The sequence below is a fragment of the Tauraco erythrolophus genome, unplaced genomic scaffold (assembly GCF_009769465.1).
Source record: "Tauraco erythrolophus isolate bTauEry1 unplaced genomic scaffold, bTauEry1.pri scaffold_113_arrow_ctg1, whole genome shotgun sequence".
Taxonomy (NCBI): Eukaryota; Metazoa; Chordata; class Aves; order Musophagiformes; family Musophagidae; genus Tauraco; species Tauraco erythrolophus.
This window is the reverse complement of record NW_028238575.1, coordinates 3610-19578: the sequence shown is the minus strand read 5'-3', so window position 1 is coordinate 19578 and position 15969 is coordinate 3610. Positions and strand designations below refer to the sequence as shown.

Genomic DNA, 15969 nt, shown 5'->3' with positions numbered 1-15969 from the left:
CTATGGGTCCTGAGTCCTTGGGATCCTGAGTCCTTGAGATTCCTGGGTCCTTGGGATCCTTGGGGATCTGAACACCTGATTCCCTGGGATCTGTGGGTCCTCGGGATCCCTGGGCACCCAGACACCCAGGTTCTTGGGATCTGTGGGTCTTCGGGATCCCTGGGTATCCAGACACCCGGTTTCTCGGGATCTATGGGTCCTGGAGACACCTGAGCACCTGGATCTCAGCGTCCTCGGGATCCCTGGACACCCCAACACATGGATCCTCCCTACACTCTTGAGTGTGACTGTCCCTGCCTCCTCCCCGTCCCTCCCTCCCAGCTCCGGCACCGGCAGAGCTGGGGAGGGGACGGCGGAGGATGGGGTGGGTGGGGGGTGACACCGCGATGCCGAGGTCACCGCACCCCGCCGGCTGCCATATTTACCTTCGGGGCGGGACCGCCCGGCTGCGCCAGACCCCCTGCCGCCGTGGGAAAACAACCCTCCCCACCCCCACCGCCCGCCCGCCGGCCGCGTTTCACACGATTTTTCCTTTTATTGAGTGTTTTTTTGTGGTTGGTTTTTTTTTTTTTCAATCCAGCGCAGAAAAACACCAAAACAGCTGTCGTGGAAAGCGGTGGGTGGAGAAGACCCCATCCCCCAAGCCCGCGTGGAGAGGAGGACGCCTGGGTCCCCTCCTTGGCTATGCAAGAAGGGTGGCCATGGTCATCGTTGTCCCCTCAGTCTTCTGGGGGGGGACACAGGCACCTCCACCCCACCCCTACTCCGGGTCTTCTGGGTACATGGAGGTCTCAGCAGGGGGCGGCTGGGGGGTTGGGACTAGCAGGACCCCGTGGTGCCACTGGGTTGGGTGGGCTGAAGAGGGACCTGGAGGTGTTGGGCATCGTCCTTCTGGAGCTGGGCCCTGGGGGGGGAGATGGATGATGGGATGGAGGGGGTCGGGGGATTTCACGTTGCTGGTCCCCCTCTGTGGCCATCCATCACCCATCCATCCATCATCTTCATAGACATCCATGTAGTCATCCTTTCATCCATCCGTTGCTGTGCTCGTCCTCCTGTCCATCCGTCTGTCCATCCACCTGTCTCAATCCAATCTCATCCACTCCTGTCCATCCATCCGTCACCACACACAACCAGTCCTCCATCCCATCCGTCCATCCACCTCTTCATCCATGCACCTCTTCATCCATCCACCTCTCTGTCCATCCACCTCTCTGTCCATCCACCTCTCCATCCATCCACCTCTCCATCTATCCATTCATCTGTCCATCTGTCCAGCTCTCCATCTATCCACCTCTCTGTCCATCCATCCATCCCCCTCTTCATCCATCCATCCATCCATCCATCCATCCATCCATCCATCCATCCATCCATCCATCCATCCCCCTCTTCATCCATCCATCCATCCATCCATCCATCCATCCATCCATCCATCCATCCATCCATCCTTCCATCCCCTCAGTCCATCCCTCCATCCCCACACAACACCAACCCTCCATCCCTCCATCCCCCATGTCCAACTGACCCTTCTCTCCCACCATCCCTCCCTCTATCCACTCATCCATCCCTCCCTCCCCACCCTCCACCCATCCTTCAGTCCGTCCGATCCCACCTGCGCTCCACCTCCTCCACCGTCTCGGGCAGCGCCATGTCCCGTGTCTCTGGCAAGAAGATGGCCACCAGCCCCGACACCACGGGAGCTGCCCCGTAGATGATGAAAGGCAACGTGGGGAAGACCTCACCCGCCATCTTCACCAAGGGAGCCGTGATGCTGCCCAGCCGTGCCATGGTGTTGGCCAACCCCATGCCCGTCTGCCTGTGGGACACCAACAGGTCCTGAAGGACCGGCCAATGTGGTCACAGCCACCCCATCACCTCCTCCAACCAGTGCTTTCCTTCTTACCGAATAACTGTGGGGTAGAGCTCGCTCGTGTAGAGGAAGACGCAGTTGAAGGACGCAGCCAAGCAACCCTTCCCAAAGACGGCCAGAGCAGTCCGGAGGGTCCGTAGGTCTGTGGGGATGAGGACAGGACATCTGGGACTCAATTTGATGTCATCAGTTGGAGATGGGGTGGGTTGACAGCAGGGGATGGAGAAAGAAGACCCCAAACTCCAGGATTTCGAGCGAATTGCCCGTGAAATGATCAAATCGCTCAACCTGTGAGTCCCAGAATCACAGAATCACAGACCGGTTTGGGTTGGAAGGGACCTCAAAGACCATCCTGTCCCACCCTCCCCTACACCAGGTTGCCCAAAGCCCCATCCAACCTGGCCTGGAATGCTGCCAGGGATGGGGCAGCCACAGCTTCTCTGGGCACCCTGTGCCAGTGCCTCAGCGCCCTCAGAGGGAAGAATTTCTTCCTTAGATCCCATCGAAATCTCCCCTCTTCCAGCTCAAAGCCGTCGCCCCGTGTCCTGTCACTCCACCCCCGTGCCCAAAGCCCCTCTCCAGTTTCCTGCAGCCCCTCAGGCACTGGGAGAAGCTGGAAGGGCTCCCCGGAGCCTTCTCTGCTCCAGGCGGAACCCCCCAACTCTCCCAGCCTGGCTCCATACAGAGGGGCTCCAGCCCTCGGATCAGCTCCGTGGCCTCCTCCGGCCCCGCTCCAGCAGCTCCACGTCCTTCTGGTGCTGGGGATGGCCCCGACCCACGTGCAGGACCTGGTGCTTGGCCTGCTTGAACTCCATGAGGTTCTCGCAGACCTCTCCAGGTCCCTCTGGATGGCATCCCTTCCCTCCGGCGTGCCCACCACACCACCCAGCTTGGTGCCGTCACCAACGTGCTGAGGGTGCCCTCGATCCCACTGTCCGTGTCACCGGCAACGATGTCGAACAGCACTGGCCCCAGTGCCGACCCCTGAGGAGCACCACTCATCACTGGCCTCCACTGGGACATTGACCCAGTGACCACAACTCTTTGAGAGCGACCAGCCAGCCAGTTCCTTATCCACCGAGTGGTCCGTCCATCAAAACCACATCTCTCCAGTTCAGAGACAAGGATGTCGGGTGGGACAGTGTCAAATGCTTTGGACAAGCCCAGGTAGATGATGTCAGTTGCTCTTCCCCATCCATCAATGCTGTGACCTCATCATAGAAGGCCACCAGATTAGTCAGGCAGGATTTGCCCTTGGTGAAGCCATGTTGGCTGTCACCAATCACCTCCTTGTTTTCCATGTGCCTTAGCATAGTTGCCAGGAGGATCTGCTCCATGATCTTGCCGGCACAGAGGTGACACTGACTGGCCTGTAGTTCCCTGGGGCTTTTTCCCCTTTTTAAAGATGGCGGCTGTTTCCCCTTTCCCAGTCATTGGGAACTTCACCAGATTGCCACGACTTCTGAAATATGATGGATAGTGGCTTAGCAACTTCATCTGCCAGTTCCCTCAGGACCCGTAGATACACCTCATCCGGTCCCATGGACTTGTCCACCTTCAGGTTCTTTAGATGGTCTCCAACCTGATCTTCTCCTACAGTGGGCGGTTCTTCACTCTCCCCGTCCCTGCCTTTGCCTTCCGTGACTTGGGCTGTGCCGCTGGAGCTCTTGCCAGTGAAGACTGAGGCAAAGAAGCCATTGAGAACCTCAGCCTTCTCCATATCCTGTGTGGCCAGGGCCCCCGTTTCCTTCCAGAGAGGGCCAACGTTTTCCCTAGATCCCTTTTTACCACTGACGTGTCTATGGAAGTTGTTCTGGTTGCCCTTGATGTCCCTGGCCAGATTGAACTCCATCAGGGCTTTGGCTTTCCTCACCTCATCTCTGGTTGCTTGGACAATTTCTCTGTGTTCTTCCCAGGCTACCTGTCCTTGCTTCCACCCTCTGGAGGCCTCTTTTTGTGCCCGAGTTGGTGCAGGAGCTCCTCGTTCATCCATGCGGCCTCCTGGTGTTCCTCCCTGACTTCCTCTTTGTTGGGATGCACCGCTCCTGAGCTCGGAGGAGGTGACCCTTGAATATTAGCCCGCTTTCTTGGGGCCCTCTTCCCTGCAGGGCTTCATCCCATGGTACGCCACGGAGGAGATCCCTGAAGAGGCCCAGGTCTGCTCTCCTGAAATCCAGAGCAGTGAGCTTGCGGAGCGGCCTCTTCGCCTCCTGAAGGATCTTCAACTCCACCGTTTCGTGGTCACCGCGGCCAAGGCTGCCCTTGAGCATCACGTTCCCCACCAGCCCCTCCTCGGTGGTGAGAACAAGGCCCAGCAAAGCACCTCTCCTCGTTGGTTCCTCCGCCCCTTGGAGAAGGAAGTTCTCATCCATGCATCCCAGGAACCTCTTGGATTGCCCATGCCTTGCTGTGCTGGCCCTCCAACAGATATCAGGGTGGTTGAAGACACCCCCATGAGCACCAGGGCTGTGAACGTGAGGCTGCTCCTGTCTGTCTGTAGAGGACCTCATCCACCTGGTCCTCCTGGTCAGGTGGTCTGTAGCAGACCCCTACCACTACGTCCCCTGTCCCTGCTCTGCCTTTAATCCTGACCCATAAGCTCCCAGTTGGCACCTCATCCATCCCCAGGTGCAGCTTCATGCCCTCCAGCTGGTCCTTGACATAGTGGGCAACTCCTCCTCCTCCTCTTCGTCCTTGCCTGTCCTTCCCAAAGAGCCCAAACCTTCTATTCTGACACTCCAGTGGCAGGAGTCAACGTTAATGGGTTGAGCTTGGTTTGACCCTCCCAGGTGGTGCCTCGTGGGCTGGAGATGGAGATCCCATCGCCACCACCCCCAGCCCTCACCTCGTGGCACCAAGATGTTGGCCAAGATGGCTGCACCGGCCAAGATGAGGGCGACGGATTGGGTGAAGCGTCTCCCTACGTAGGTGATGGTGAGGACGGAGACCAGCTTGGCTGGGAAGTCCACGGCTCCGAAGATCAGCTGGATCACATAGATGTTGAAGTCAAAGTTCTGCAGGTCCATGGCCAGCCCGTAGTAGGCGAAGCTGGTGGAGAACCTAAGGCCGAGAAGAGGGCGGGGCTGGGCAAGTGTCACCTATAGGGAGGGGTGGAGCGGGATGTGGGCGGGTCACACGCCATCCCCTGGCCTATGGGATCCAGCCAGGAGATCTGTGTCCCTTCCTGGAGCACGTGTTGGCCAAGAGACCTCTGTTGAGGGAGTCTTGCACCATGACTCAGTTTCCCTTTGTAATAAAGTGGGTGTTTGGGGACAGACGGCTGAGGGGAACGGATGGACCACCACCCGCCGATGTCCTCTGCCGCCGGGCGTACCACACGAAGCAGAGACAAGAGGAGATGCGGCGCACGACGGGCGTCCGGACCAGGTCAACCAGCGTGTGGTGGTTCTTGGCTGAGGCCATCTCCTTCTGCATGTAGGACCTCAGGACCTAGAGGGAGATGGTGGGGGAGGACTGCGGGGTGGGGACAGGGGTGTGGTCCCTCTTCTCGCTGGGGGTTTGGGGTGGGAGGAGCAGAGAGGGGAAGGAGGGTGGAGCTCGGAGGTGGGGCGGGATGGGTGGAGGTGGGTGGGAGGAGGGATGGAGGGACAGGCGAGGGGATGGATGGATGGATGATGTAGGGGTGGAGATGGTGGAGAGATGGATGATTGGTTGTTTGTAAGAGGGGCGGGATGGATGGAGAGGGTGAAGATGGAAAGGATGGAGAGGATGGAGATGGAGATGGAGAGGATGGAGATGAGGATGGAGATGGAGATGATGGAGATGAGGATGGAGATGGAGATGATGGAGAGGATGGAGATGGAGAGAATGGAGACGAAGATGATGGAGATGGAAACGAAGCTGGAGATGATGGAAATGAAGCTGGAAATGATGGGGATGGAGATAATGGTGATGATGGGGATGGAGATGATGGGGATGGCTGGACAGTGTTTAAGGATCTGGAAAGATGGGTCATGGAAAGCTCCACTGTTGATCCTCTATATGAGGGCCAGAAGAGTGGGGTCAGTTCCCCCCACCACCCATAAAACGCCCCCGAGATGCCCCAAGGGACCCGGCCAGAGCCTTTTACTTCGATGTCCAGCTTGTCCCCTTCCTCCTTCTTCCCATTTATCCTGGCCACTTTCTGGAGCTCCTTCAGGGCCTGGTGGGACTTCCCCACCATGACCAGCCAGCGAGCTGACTCTGTTAACCACCTGCGGAGGAGATGTGGACAGGATCCCAAAGATGGTCCCACCACCCTGACACAAGCCACCTTCTCTGTCCCTCCAACCATCTCTCCATCCCTCCCAGCATCTCTCTATCCATTCATCCGTCTGTTCATCCATGCCACCATCTGTCTGTCCCTCCATCCATCCATCCCATCATCTGTCCATGCATCCATCCAACCATCTCTCCATCCCTCCCACCATCTCTCTATCCATCCAACCATCTCTCCATCCCTCTCATCATCTCTCTATCCATCCATCTGTTCATCCATTCCACCATCTGTCCATGCATCCATCCAATCATCTCTCCATCCCTCCCACCATCTCTCCATCCATCCATCCATCCATCCATCCATCCATCCATCCATCCATCCATCCATCCTTCCATCCCTCCCACCATCTGTCCATCCATCCCCACCTCCATCTGTCCATCCACCCAACTATCCCTGTATCCATCTTTCCATCCAACCATCCATCCATCTCCCTACCCATCTCTCCATCCATCCCCCCACCCCCGACTCCCTCAACCCCCCCCTCCTCCTCCTCACCACGAGTAGAGGAAGAAGCAGAAGAAGGGCAGCGATGCGGTAAGCTGCAGCCAGCGCCAGTCGGGGATGGCGTAGGCGATCCCGGCCAACAGGAACTGCCCCGTGGTGTAGCAGTAACCCATGAAGGTCCCCACGAATGGCCGGTTGCGGGTGGGCATCCACTCCAAAGCTGCCGAGATACACAAAGCTGTGGAGCGGACCAAGACGGTGCCCCAGGGCCAGTACCGTGGTGGGATTGGTGGTGGCCACGTACAGAGGGAGACGGTGTTGAGGACGATGCCAGAGAAGGCCATGCCCGTGAGGAAGCGGAAGACGCAGTAGACGCTGAAAGTGGGGGCGAAGGAGGAGCACATCCCCATGGCGGCCATCTGAAGGTAGCACCAGGTCAGCAGCGCCCGGCGACCGAACCTGGGCGGGGAGGAGGAGGAAGGTGGGGTGAGGTGGAGGAAGATGGGGTAAAGAGGAGGAAGATGGGGTGAGGTGGAGGAAGATGCAATGAGGAGGAGGAAGATGGGGTGAGGTGGAGGAAGATGGGGTGAAGAGGAGGAAGATGGGGTCAGGTGGAGGAAGATGAGGTGAGGAGGAGGAAGATGGGATGAGGTGGAGGAAGATGGGATGAGGTGGAGGACGATGGGGTGAGGAAGATGGGGTGAAGAGGAGGAAGATGGGGTGAGGAGGAGGAAAAGGCGTCTGTAGGTTGAGACAATCCCGGCAGTTCCGCCCCCCTCACCTGTCCGAGAGCCCCCCGAAGACGATGCCGCCCACCAGGACGCCGGCCATGTAGAGCGACTGGGCAACCTGCCGCAGCCCTCGGGAGCTGCACACCAGGTCCCACTGCCGAGGAGGATGATGGGACATGGGGTGGGACAGAGGTTGGGGGGGTGGGGAAGGTCCCCTCTGACCTCCTTCCTGCCCCTCCCCCCCCAAACTGGCCGTGGTGGCTGGTGGGGTTGAGCCAACGCAACAGCCAAGGGATGGCCAGCAGCAAGAGCAAGGAGGTGCCACTAAGCGCTTGGGTGGTCTTCCCAGCATCCCCAGCTCTTTCCAGGGGTCACCTGACCCCTTTGTTGGTGGCCACCAACACCCTCATCCCCTCCCCTTTCTTGTCCCGAGCCCTCGTGGCGCTGAGTCCCAACCAAGCGTTGAGTGGGGAAGATGCTCCAGTTGAAAGATGTCAACATGGTGATGACAACGGACCCTTTGTTGGTGCCTCAAGGCAGGAACTGCACGCAGGATTGGTTGGAACGTGCCCCCAGCCCCCCCAATCCCACCTCACCACCCTCCTACCTCCGTCACGATGGTGCTGGTGAAGACGCTGCGGTCGTAGGTCCAACCGTCGTGGCAGGGCTCCGTCTCCGGCCAACTGCCGTTGGGAGCCGAGCCATTGGCTTCCAAAAGCCACCACTGTGGTGTCACGAAGCGCCGACACTTCTCACCGCGGGGAACCGAGACCGTCAGAAGGTCTTGGAGATGGGGACCGGTGGTGTTGGCTTCCCAACGGAACCGGCACCGGTGGTCGCTGGTGGCCGCTGTGAAGTTCTGGAGAAGGTTGTGACTGGCCATCATGAGGAGGGGCAGGGCCAGGAGAAGCACCGAGCCCACCTGGAAGCGTCCCATGCCCCCGACGTGTTCCAGGAGGCTGGCGAAAGCCATCTTGCCACTGCGAGCCCCCGGCGACGCCCCGGAGCCATCCACGCCCTCCCTACCTCTCCAAGAACCCCAAAAGGGATGGATTTCACCCCAAAATGTCTTCTCTCCTGCCCCGTCGTGTCCTCAGGCCACCAGCACCGGGGATGGGCTCCTATATAACGCGGCCGACGGTGGATTTGGGTTAATATTTGATCTTCTAGGATGGAGGTGGGTTTTTTTGGGGTCATTTTCCAGCAGAAGAAGGCAAAAGTGCAGGCGGGGACAGTGCCAAGATGGCCGGTGGCCAAGTTGAGGCCACCAAGAGCCAGCGAAAGGTGGCCAGAGCCAAATCCATGGTCAAAAAAAACCCACCGCCACCGAAAACGGGGCAAAATCGGCACCATCTGGGGCGGGAGGAACATCAATAATTGTCATTTTTGAAAAAAAAATTGGATTTTTTAGGGTTTTTTCGAGGGGAAAAGGTGAGGTTTTGGGCGACAGGTGGTCTGGGACCAACCTCCTCATGGGGTGCTCTCAGGTGGACATCCCGGAGAAGTGGTGGTGGGGGTTGGTTCTCCTGACTTGGCCCAACCTCTGGCCATCGCCGGGCAAATTGGGTTAAATTTTAGCGGTTTTTGTGGTGGAACGGGGAGCGAAAGGTGCTGACGGTGGTGGCCCTGCTCGGGTCAGCGCATTCTTCTCCTGGAAGCTGCAGGGTTAATTTTTGATGGAGGTCAGCCCCACGAGGGGGTTGATGGGGCCAAGGGACACAGCGGTGGAGGGGACAAGGGCAGGGGTGACCTAGGAGATGGTGACGGGTGGGGGGGGGAAGTCGGGGAAGGGGCATCATGGCGGGTGGTGGGAGAGGGTTGGGGTGGGATTTGGGAGGTCCTCACCCTCCTTCTCTGGGATTTGGGGTGGGGGGAGTGACCTCTGCTGGGGTGGGTTTGGGGTTATTGGGTGACGTCTTGGTGGAGGTGGTCTCCAACGTGGTGGTCTTGGGGGTTGTCTTGGTGGTGGCCTCGGGGAGGAGGTTCTTGGGCATTGGCCTATTGGAGATGACCTTGGGGATGAGGTTAGGAGATGTCGTTGAAGGTGACCTCCAACAAGGGGGTTCTTGGGCACCATCTTATTGGTGGTGACCTCAGGGATGAGGTTCTGAGGTGTCACCTTATTGAAGGTGACCTCCAACATGATGTTCTTGGGTGCCATCTTACTGGAGGTGACCTCAGGGACACAGTTGTTAGGCATTGTCCTACTGGAGGTGACCTCAGCCATGGTCATTGGGTGTCATCTCGTTGGAGGTGACCTTGGGCGGGCTCAGATAACACCCCGAGACGTTGTCCCCACCAGAGCTGCTTTATTCCTCCAAGGACTTGCCCTGCCCCACACGAGGAGGTCATCAGCTGTGGGACGGGCAGCGAAGCCGCTCCTGTCCCCAAAACAAGGTTGCGGGGACCCGTGTGGGGAAGGTGGGTGCTGGTGGCCAGGCACAGGGTGCTGTGTCCCCCCCACCCCACCCCGTGGTCCTTCAGGCCTCCTTCTGTGGGGCCTTGTCCTGGGGCTGGAGGGGGATCTTCTCTTTGGGGTCATCCGTCTTCTTCCGTTTGGCCCTGGAGGGAGGAAGATGAGGAGGAGGAAGGTCTGTGGGGCAGGGCAGGGTGGAGCAGCCATTGGCAGGCTGGGAAACAACCCAGCCTGCACCGTGTCCATCTGTCTGTTCAGCCACTCATATCACTCGTTCTTCTGCCAACACGCCCATTTGCTCGTCCTCCAACACATCTGTCTGTCCCTCCAGCCGGGACACCTTCATCTTGAGGTCCATCATCCATCCATCCATCCATCCATCCATCCATCCATCCATCCATCCTCCATCATCATCCATCCTCCATCATCATCCATCCATCCATCCATGCATCATCCATCATCCATTCACTCTTCCATCCATCATCATCCATCCATCCATCATCCACCATCATCCATCCATCATCCACCATCATCCATCCATCCATCATCCATCTCCATCATCCATCATCCATCCATCCATCCATCCATCCATCCATCCATCCATCCATCCATCGTCCATCCATCATCCATCCATCATCCATCCATCATCCATCCCTCCATCATCATCATCCTTCATCCACCATCATCCATCCACCATCATCCATCATCATCCATCCATCATCCATCCTCCATCCTCCATCATCCACCCATCACCTGTCCACCCATCATCCCTCCACCCCCTTCCTGCCACCTGCGCACCTGCTCTCCACCTCCTCGATAGTATCAGGCAACGGCGCGTTGAGGGTCTCGGGGAGGAAGGCGGCCGCCACGGCCGCCACCACGGGGGCCACCCCGTAGACCGCGGGGGGCAAGAAGGGGTAGTACTCATCCATCATCTTCACCAGCGGTGCCACGATGCCGCCCACGCGCGCCATGGTGCTGCCGAAGCCCAGCCCGGTCTGCCTGCCGGTGTTGGCGGAGGGGGACACAGAGGTCAACGTGGAGCGGGAACCACCCTGGAGGTTTCATGGGCGAGTGGTGGAGGACCCGCCCCCACCGTGGTGGACACGGGGATGGGGTTCTACCTGATGGGCGTTGGGTAGAGCTCGGTGGTGTAGAGGAAGACGCAGTTGAAGGCGGCGGAGAGACAACCTTTGCCGATGACGGCCAACGCCGTGCGCAGCGTCTGCAGCTCTGGGGCGGAGAGGGGGGCCGGGGTGGGCGCTGCCGTGGGGCAGGAGGCACCTCGGGGTTGGGGAGGGGAGTGCGAGGTGTGTGACTGGATGGATGGAGACGTGGAAGGATGGAGGTGTGGATGGCTGGAGACATGGATGATTGGATGGAGATGTGGATGGATGGTTGGAGACGTGGATGGATGGATGGATGGATGGATGGATGGATGGATGGATGGATGGATGGATGGAGACATCAATGGATGGAGGTGTGGCTGGATGGAAGGAGATGTGGATGGATGGATGGATGGATGGATGGATGGATGGATGGATGGATGGAGACCTGGATGGATGGATGGATGGATGGATGGATGGATGGATGGATGGATGGATGGAGATGTGGATGGATGGAGACACGGAAAGAGACATGGATGGAGATGTGGATGGATGGAGACATGGATGGATACATGGATGGATGGTCAGAGACATGGCTGGATAGTTGGAGACATGGATGGCTGGATCCGTGGGTGGTCAGTTGGTGAGCCGCCACCCTTGGTGATACTCAAAAGCCACCTGGACACAGTCTTGTGTGCCCAACTCTGGGTGGCCCTGCTTGAGAAGGAGGGTTGGACCAGGTGACCTGCAGAGGTCCCTTCCAGCCTCTACCATATTGTGGGTGAGGGGATGGATAGATGGATGGATGGATGCATGGAGGCATGGAGGCATGGATGGATGGAGACCTGGATGGAAGGAGACATGGATGCATGCATGGATACATGCATGGATGGATGGCGAGATGCATCATCCAATGGCTGGAGAAGGTAGGGATGGGTGAAGAGCAAAGCAGAGTTGTGTGATGGACTGGTGGGGACACGGGTGGCCCGACAGAGCAGTGCAGAAGACCTCCCATCACCCCATGGCACCCACCTGTGGAGACAAAGATGTTGGCAACGATGACCAGCCCAGCGAAGAAGAGGGTCACCATGAGTGACACCCGCCGGCCAATGTAGCTCACGGAGATGGTCACCACCACTTTGGCCGGGAAGTCCACGGCGCCGAAAATCACCTGGATGAGGTAAATGCTGACCCCAAAGTTCTGCAGGTCCATGGCAAGCCCGTAGTAGGAGAAGCTGATGGAGAACCTGGAGGAGAGCAGACACAGGTGGGGACCTTGAGGTGACATGACCTCGCTGGGATGTCACAGTCGCGTGAGACAGGGCAGGGAGCTCAGATGGAGGAGAAACGGGCTGTGGTACAGGAGGCATGGAGTCACTGATTGGTCGTTCAGCTTTCCATTCATCCATCTGCCCATCTATCTACCCAACCATCCATCCATCCATCCATCCATCCATCCATCCATCCATCCATCCATCCATCCATCCAACCATCCCTTCAAATCTCCATCCATCCCTCCAACCACTCATCCCTCCCTCCTCTTCCTCCTCATCCCCTCAAGACTTCTCCAGCCCAGCCCAGCCCCACCAGACGATGGAGAGGCAGAAGAAGATATGACGGATGACTGGGGTCCGGACAAGGTCAGAGACGGTGTAGGAGGACTTCAGACCAGCCAACTCCTCCTTCATGTTGGACTTCAAGATCTGGGAGAGGGGAAAACGGGAGATGTTGGTGGGACGCAGGGTGGGAAACCAAGACCCAGCCCCAGTCCACGGGGCCACCATACCTCCACCGTGAGCTTCTCCCCTTCCTCCTTTTTCTTGTTAATGGTGGCCACTCGCTGAAGGACCTTCACGGCCCTCTCGGCCTTCCCCGAGAGCACCAGCCAACGGGCAGACTCGGCCAACCACCTGCAGTCAACAAAGGGGAAACTGAGGCACGAAGAGAACCCCCCGACGTGTCCCCGTGGCCTTCTCCGAGTGACCTCAAGCGTCCTACCAGGAGTAGAGGAGGAAGACAAAAAAGGGGACGGAGACGGTGAGCTGGAGCCAGCGCCAGTGGGGGACGGCGTAGGCCATGCCCGCCAGCAGGATCTGGCCCAGGGTGTAGGCGAAGCCGGTGATGGCCACGGTGACAGCACGGTAGGGCGTGGGGATCCACTCCACCACTGCAAGGGACCATGGGGACACGTCTGAGGTGGTGTGTCCCCACCACCACCACTCCCCTTCCATGACCCAACTTGTGAACGTGGCCTCCCCATCGTGTCCAGATGCTTCCGCACCACGTGGCCCCGTCTGTGGCCACGGTGATGTCCCCACCCATGGCCACAGTGATGACCCCACCCATGGCCACGGTGATGACCCCACCCATGGCCACAGTGATGACCCCACCCATGGTCATTGGGCCATCCATGGCCATCCTTATCGCCGTCCCCTCAACCATGGTCATTGAGGACATCCACCTCCATGACCATGGCAATGTCCCTCTCCATGACCACAGTGATGACCCCACCCATGGCCATTGGGCCATCCATGGCCATCCTTACTGCTGTCCCCAACCACAGTCATTGAGGACATCCATCTCCATGGCCATAGCAATGTCCCTCTCCATGGCCATGCTGATGTCCTCAACCATGGCGGTTGGGGACATCCACCTCCATGACCATGGCAATGTGTCTCTCCATGACCACGGTGATGACCCCACCCATGGCCACAGTGATGACCCCAACCATGGTCGTTGAGGACATCCACTTCCATGACCATGATGATGACCCCGCTCATGGCCATTGGGACACCTCTATCCGCTTCCCCCGGGTTGTCTCCACCCTTGGCCATGCCGCTTGTCCCCACCCAGGTGCCCGCAGTGGTCGTCCTCCCCACCCCCTCACCCAGGCAGGCGATGCTGAGGCCGAAGCCGGAGAGGGCCATTCCGCCGGCGAAGCGGAAGACACAGTAGGACGCGTAGTTGGGGGCAAAGGCCGTGCACGTCCCCATCACCCCCAGCTGCAGGTAGGACCACATCAACATGGCCTTGCGCCCAAACCTGCACCAGGAGGGAGGCGCCGGGTGACGGCTTGGCCAATGGCCGATGGGGAAACTGAGGCACGGGGGCGGTAGAGGCTCTCTGGTGTCTTTACCTGTCCGAGAGGCCTCCCAGGACCAGGGCGCCCACCAGGACCCCGGCCATGTAGATGGACTGGGCCATCTGCCGGAGCTGCCGGTAGCTGCAGACCAGGTCCCACTACGGGGATGAGGATGAGGTGAGGACAATGTGGCTTCTCCTTCCACCCTTCTGTCCATCCATCTCTTCCACTACCTCCATCCCATATCCTCCCCAGAGCTTCATCTTCTCCATATGGCTCCCTGTCCACCCCTCCATCTCCACATGGTTCCATCTCCACCCCTCTATCTCCATATGATTCCATCTCCACATGGTTCCATTTCCACCCCCATACGACTCCATCTCCACCTCCATATGCTTCCATCCCTCCATCCTCATCCCCGTCCCCACCCTGGAGATGCCGGTGGCCACACGGCCGCCATGGTCATCTTCCCTCCCTCCCCACCTCACCCTCCCGTGTCCCCACCTCAGATACAATGGTGGCCACGTAGATGCTGCGGTCATAGTCCCAGCCGTCGTGGCACGGCTCAGTGGGCCGGGGGCCGGCGCTGCCATTGACGAGGGACAAGGCCACATAGCGCCAGCAGGACCCCAGGGTGCCATTGGACCACCCCAGGGTGTCACCAGCGGGTCCCAGGGTGCCATTGGAGGACCCCAAGGTGGCATCAGGCTGGAGATGGGTACCATCGTCATCGAGCGTGATGTGGGTGGCACCATGGGTGTCATCGGGGGACCCCAAGCTGCCATCAGGGGACTTCAGGGTGGCACCAGGAGACCCTAAGGTGCCATCAGAAGACCCCGAGGTGCCATCAGAAGACCCTGAGATGCCACTGGAAGACCTCAGGATGGCGTTGGAGGATGTCAAGGTGGTGTTGGAGGACGTCAAGGTGCCATCGGAAGCCCCCAGCGTGCCATCAGAAGACCCCAGTGTGCCACCAAGAGACCCCAATGTGCCACCAAGAGACATCAGGATGGTGTTGGAGGCCGTCAAGGTGCCATCAGAGGCTGCCAAGGTGCCATCGGGGGTGGCTGTGGGTGGCCTCGGGGTGACACCAGGGACACTCGAGGTGGCCCCGGGAGCTGGGGTGGCGGTGGGGCTGCGGCAGCGGTGGCGGGGGACGGCGGCGGTGAAGTTCTGCAGCAGGTTGTGACTGGCCATGAGCAGGATGGGCACCACCAGCAGCGCCGTCTGCAGCACCTGGAAGCGGCCCAACCCCCCGACCTGCGCCAGCACCGCCCCGAATGGCATCCTGGGATGTGGGGACAGCATCACCCATGGGGGCACCACCCACGGGGGCACCGTCACTCATGGGGACACCATCACTTATGGGGTCACCACCACCCAAGGGCACATCATCACCCATGGGGACACTACCACCCAAGGGGACATCATCACCCATGGGGACTCTATCACTCATAAGGACACCACCACCCACGGGGACACCACCACCCACCGGGACATTGTGACTCATGGGGACACCACCACCCAAGGGGACACCATCACTCATAGGGTCACTATCACTCTTGGAGACATCGTCACCCCAGGGGACACTGTCACTCTTGAGGTCACCACCACCCATGGGGACATCGTCACCCATGGAGACTCCATCACTCTTGGGGACACCACCACCCATGGGGACATCATCAAACATGGGGTCACCACCACCCACGGGGTCACCACCACCCACGGGGACATCATCAAACAGGGGGTCACCACCACCCACGGGGTCACCACCACCCATGGGGTCACTGTCACCCACGGGGACTCCACCACCCATGGGGACACCACTCAGGGGACATTGCCACCCATGGGCACCTGGGGCCAACGCCGGGAGGGTGGTGGGGTGGGTCCGCCATGGGGAGGGGACACGGTGCCGGCGCATGGCCAGGGACCGCGGGGACATGGCGGGGGAGGACGTGGTGACCACCGGGGGCCACACACCAGATGGGGACGGTGTCGCCGCTTGCGTCATGCGGCCCCACCCCCCTCCCGGCTCCCTGGG

General features: G+C 59.4%; 2 protein-coding genes across 2 annotated transcripts; both read right to left on the bottom strand.

Moving 5' to 3' along the window:
* Positions 1 to 819: 819 nt before the first annotated feature.
* Positions 820 to 8297, bottom strand: LOC104378294 (solute carrier family 22 member 6-B-like). Its single transcript, XM_086630510.1, has 10 exons — positions 7932 to 8297; positions 7375 to 7478; positions 6898 to 7052; positions 6645 to 6813; positions 5961 to 6084; positions 5205 to 5320; positions 4716 to 4930; positions 1904 to 2012; positions 1613 to 1816; positions 820 to 904 (listed from the first exon to the last, which is right to left on the bottom strand). Exons 1-10 carry the CDS (start codon positions 8295 to 8297, stop codon positions 820 to 822), a joined length of 1647 nt encoding a protein of 548 aa, XP_086486636.1.
* Positions 8298 to 9804: 1507 nt separating this feature from the next.
* Positions 9805 to 15215, bottom strand: LOC104379699 (solute carrier family 22 member 6-A-like). The gene is made up of 11 exons (XM_086630509.1): positions 14954 to 15215; positions 14433 to 14890; positions 13983 to 14086; positions 13734 to 13888; positions 12845 to 13013; positions 12633 to 12756; positions 12434 to 12549; positions 11879 to 12093; positions 10865 to 10973; positions 10539 to 10742; positions 9805 to 9886 (listed from the first exon to the last, which is right to left on the bottom strand). The coding sequence occupies exons 1-11, from the start codon at positions 15213 to 15215 to the stop codon at positions 9805 to 9807; spliced, it is 1998 nt and encodes a 665-aa protein (XP_086486635.1).
* Between the last annotated feature and the right edge of the window lie 754 nt (positions 15216 to 15969).

Coding starts and splice junctions, on each gene's coding strand:
- LOC104378294 (XM_086630510.1), bottom strand. CDS start 8,297: ATGGCTTTCGCCAGCCTCCTGGAACACGTCGGGGGCATGGGACGCTTC. Junction 2,013..4,715: donor CAACATCTTGGTGCCACGAG/GTGAGGGCTGGG, acceptor TCATCCCCACAG/ACCTACGGACCCTCCGGACT. Junction 905..1,612: donor GTGGAGGAGGTGGAGCGCAG/GTGGGATCGGAC, acceptor CTCCCCCCCCAG/GGCCCAGCTCCAGAAGGACG.
- LOC104379699 (XM_086630509.1), bottom strand. CDS start 15,215: ATGCCATTCGGGGCGGTGCTGGCGCAGGTCGGGGGGTTGGGCCGCTTC. Junction 13,014..13,733: donor CCTCAGCATCGCCTGCCTGG/GTGAGGGGGTGG, acceptor GGTCCCTTGCAG/TGGTGGAGTGGATCCCCACG. Junction 10,743..10,864: donor CTCTACCCAACGCCCATCAG/GTAGAACCCCAT, acceptor CAACACCGGCAG/GCAGACCGGGCTGGGCTTCG.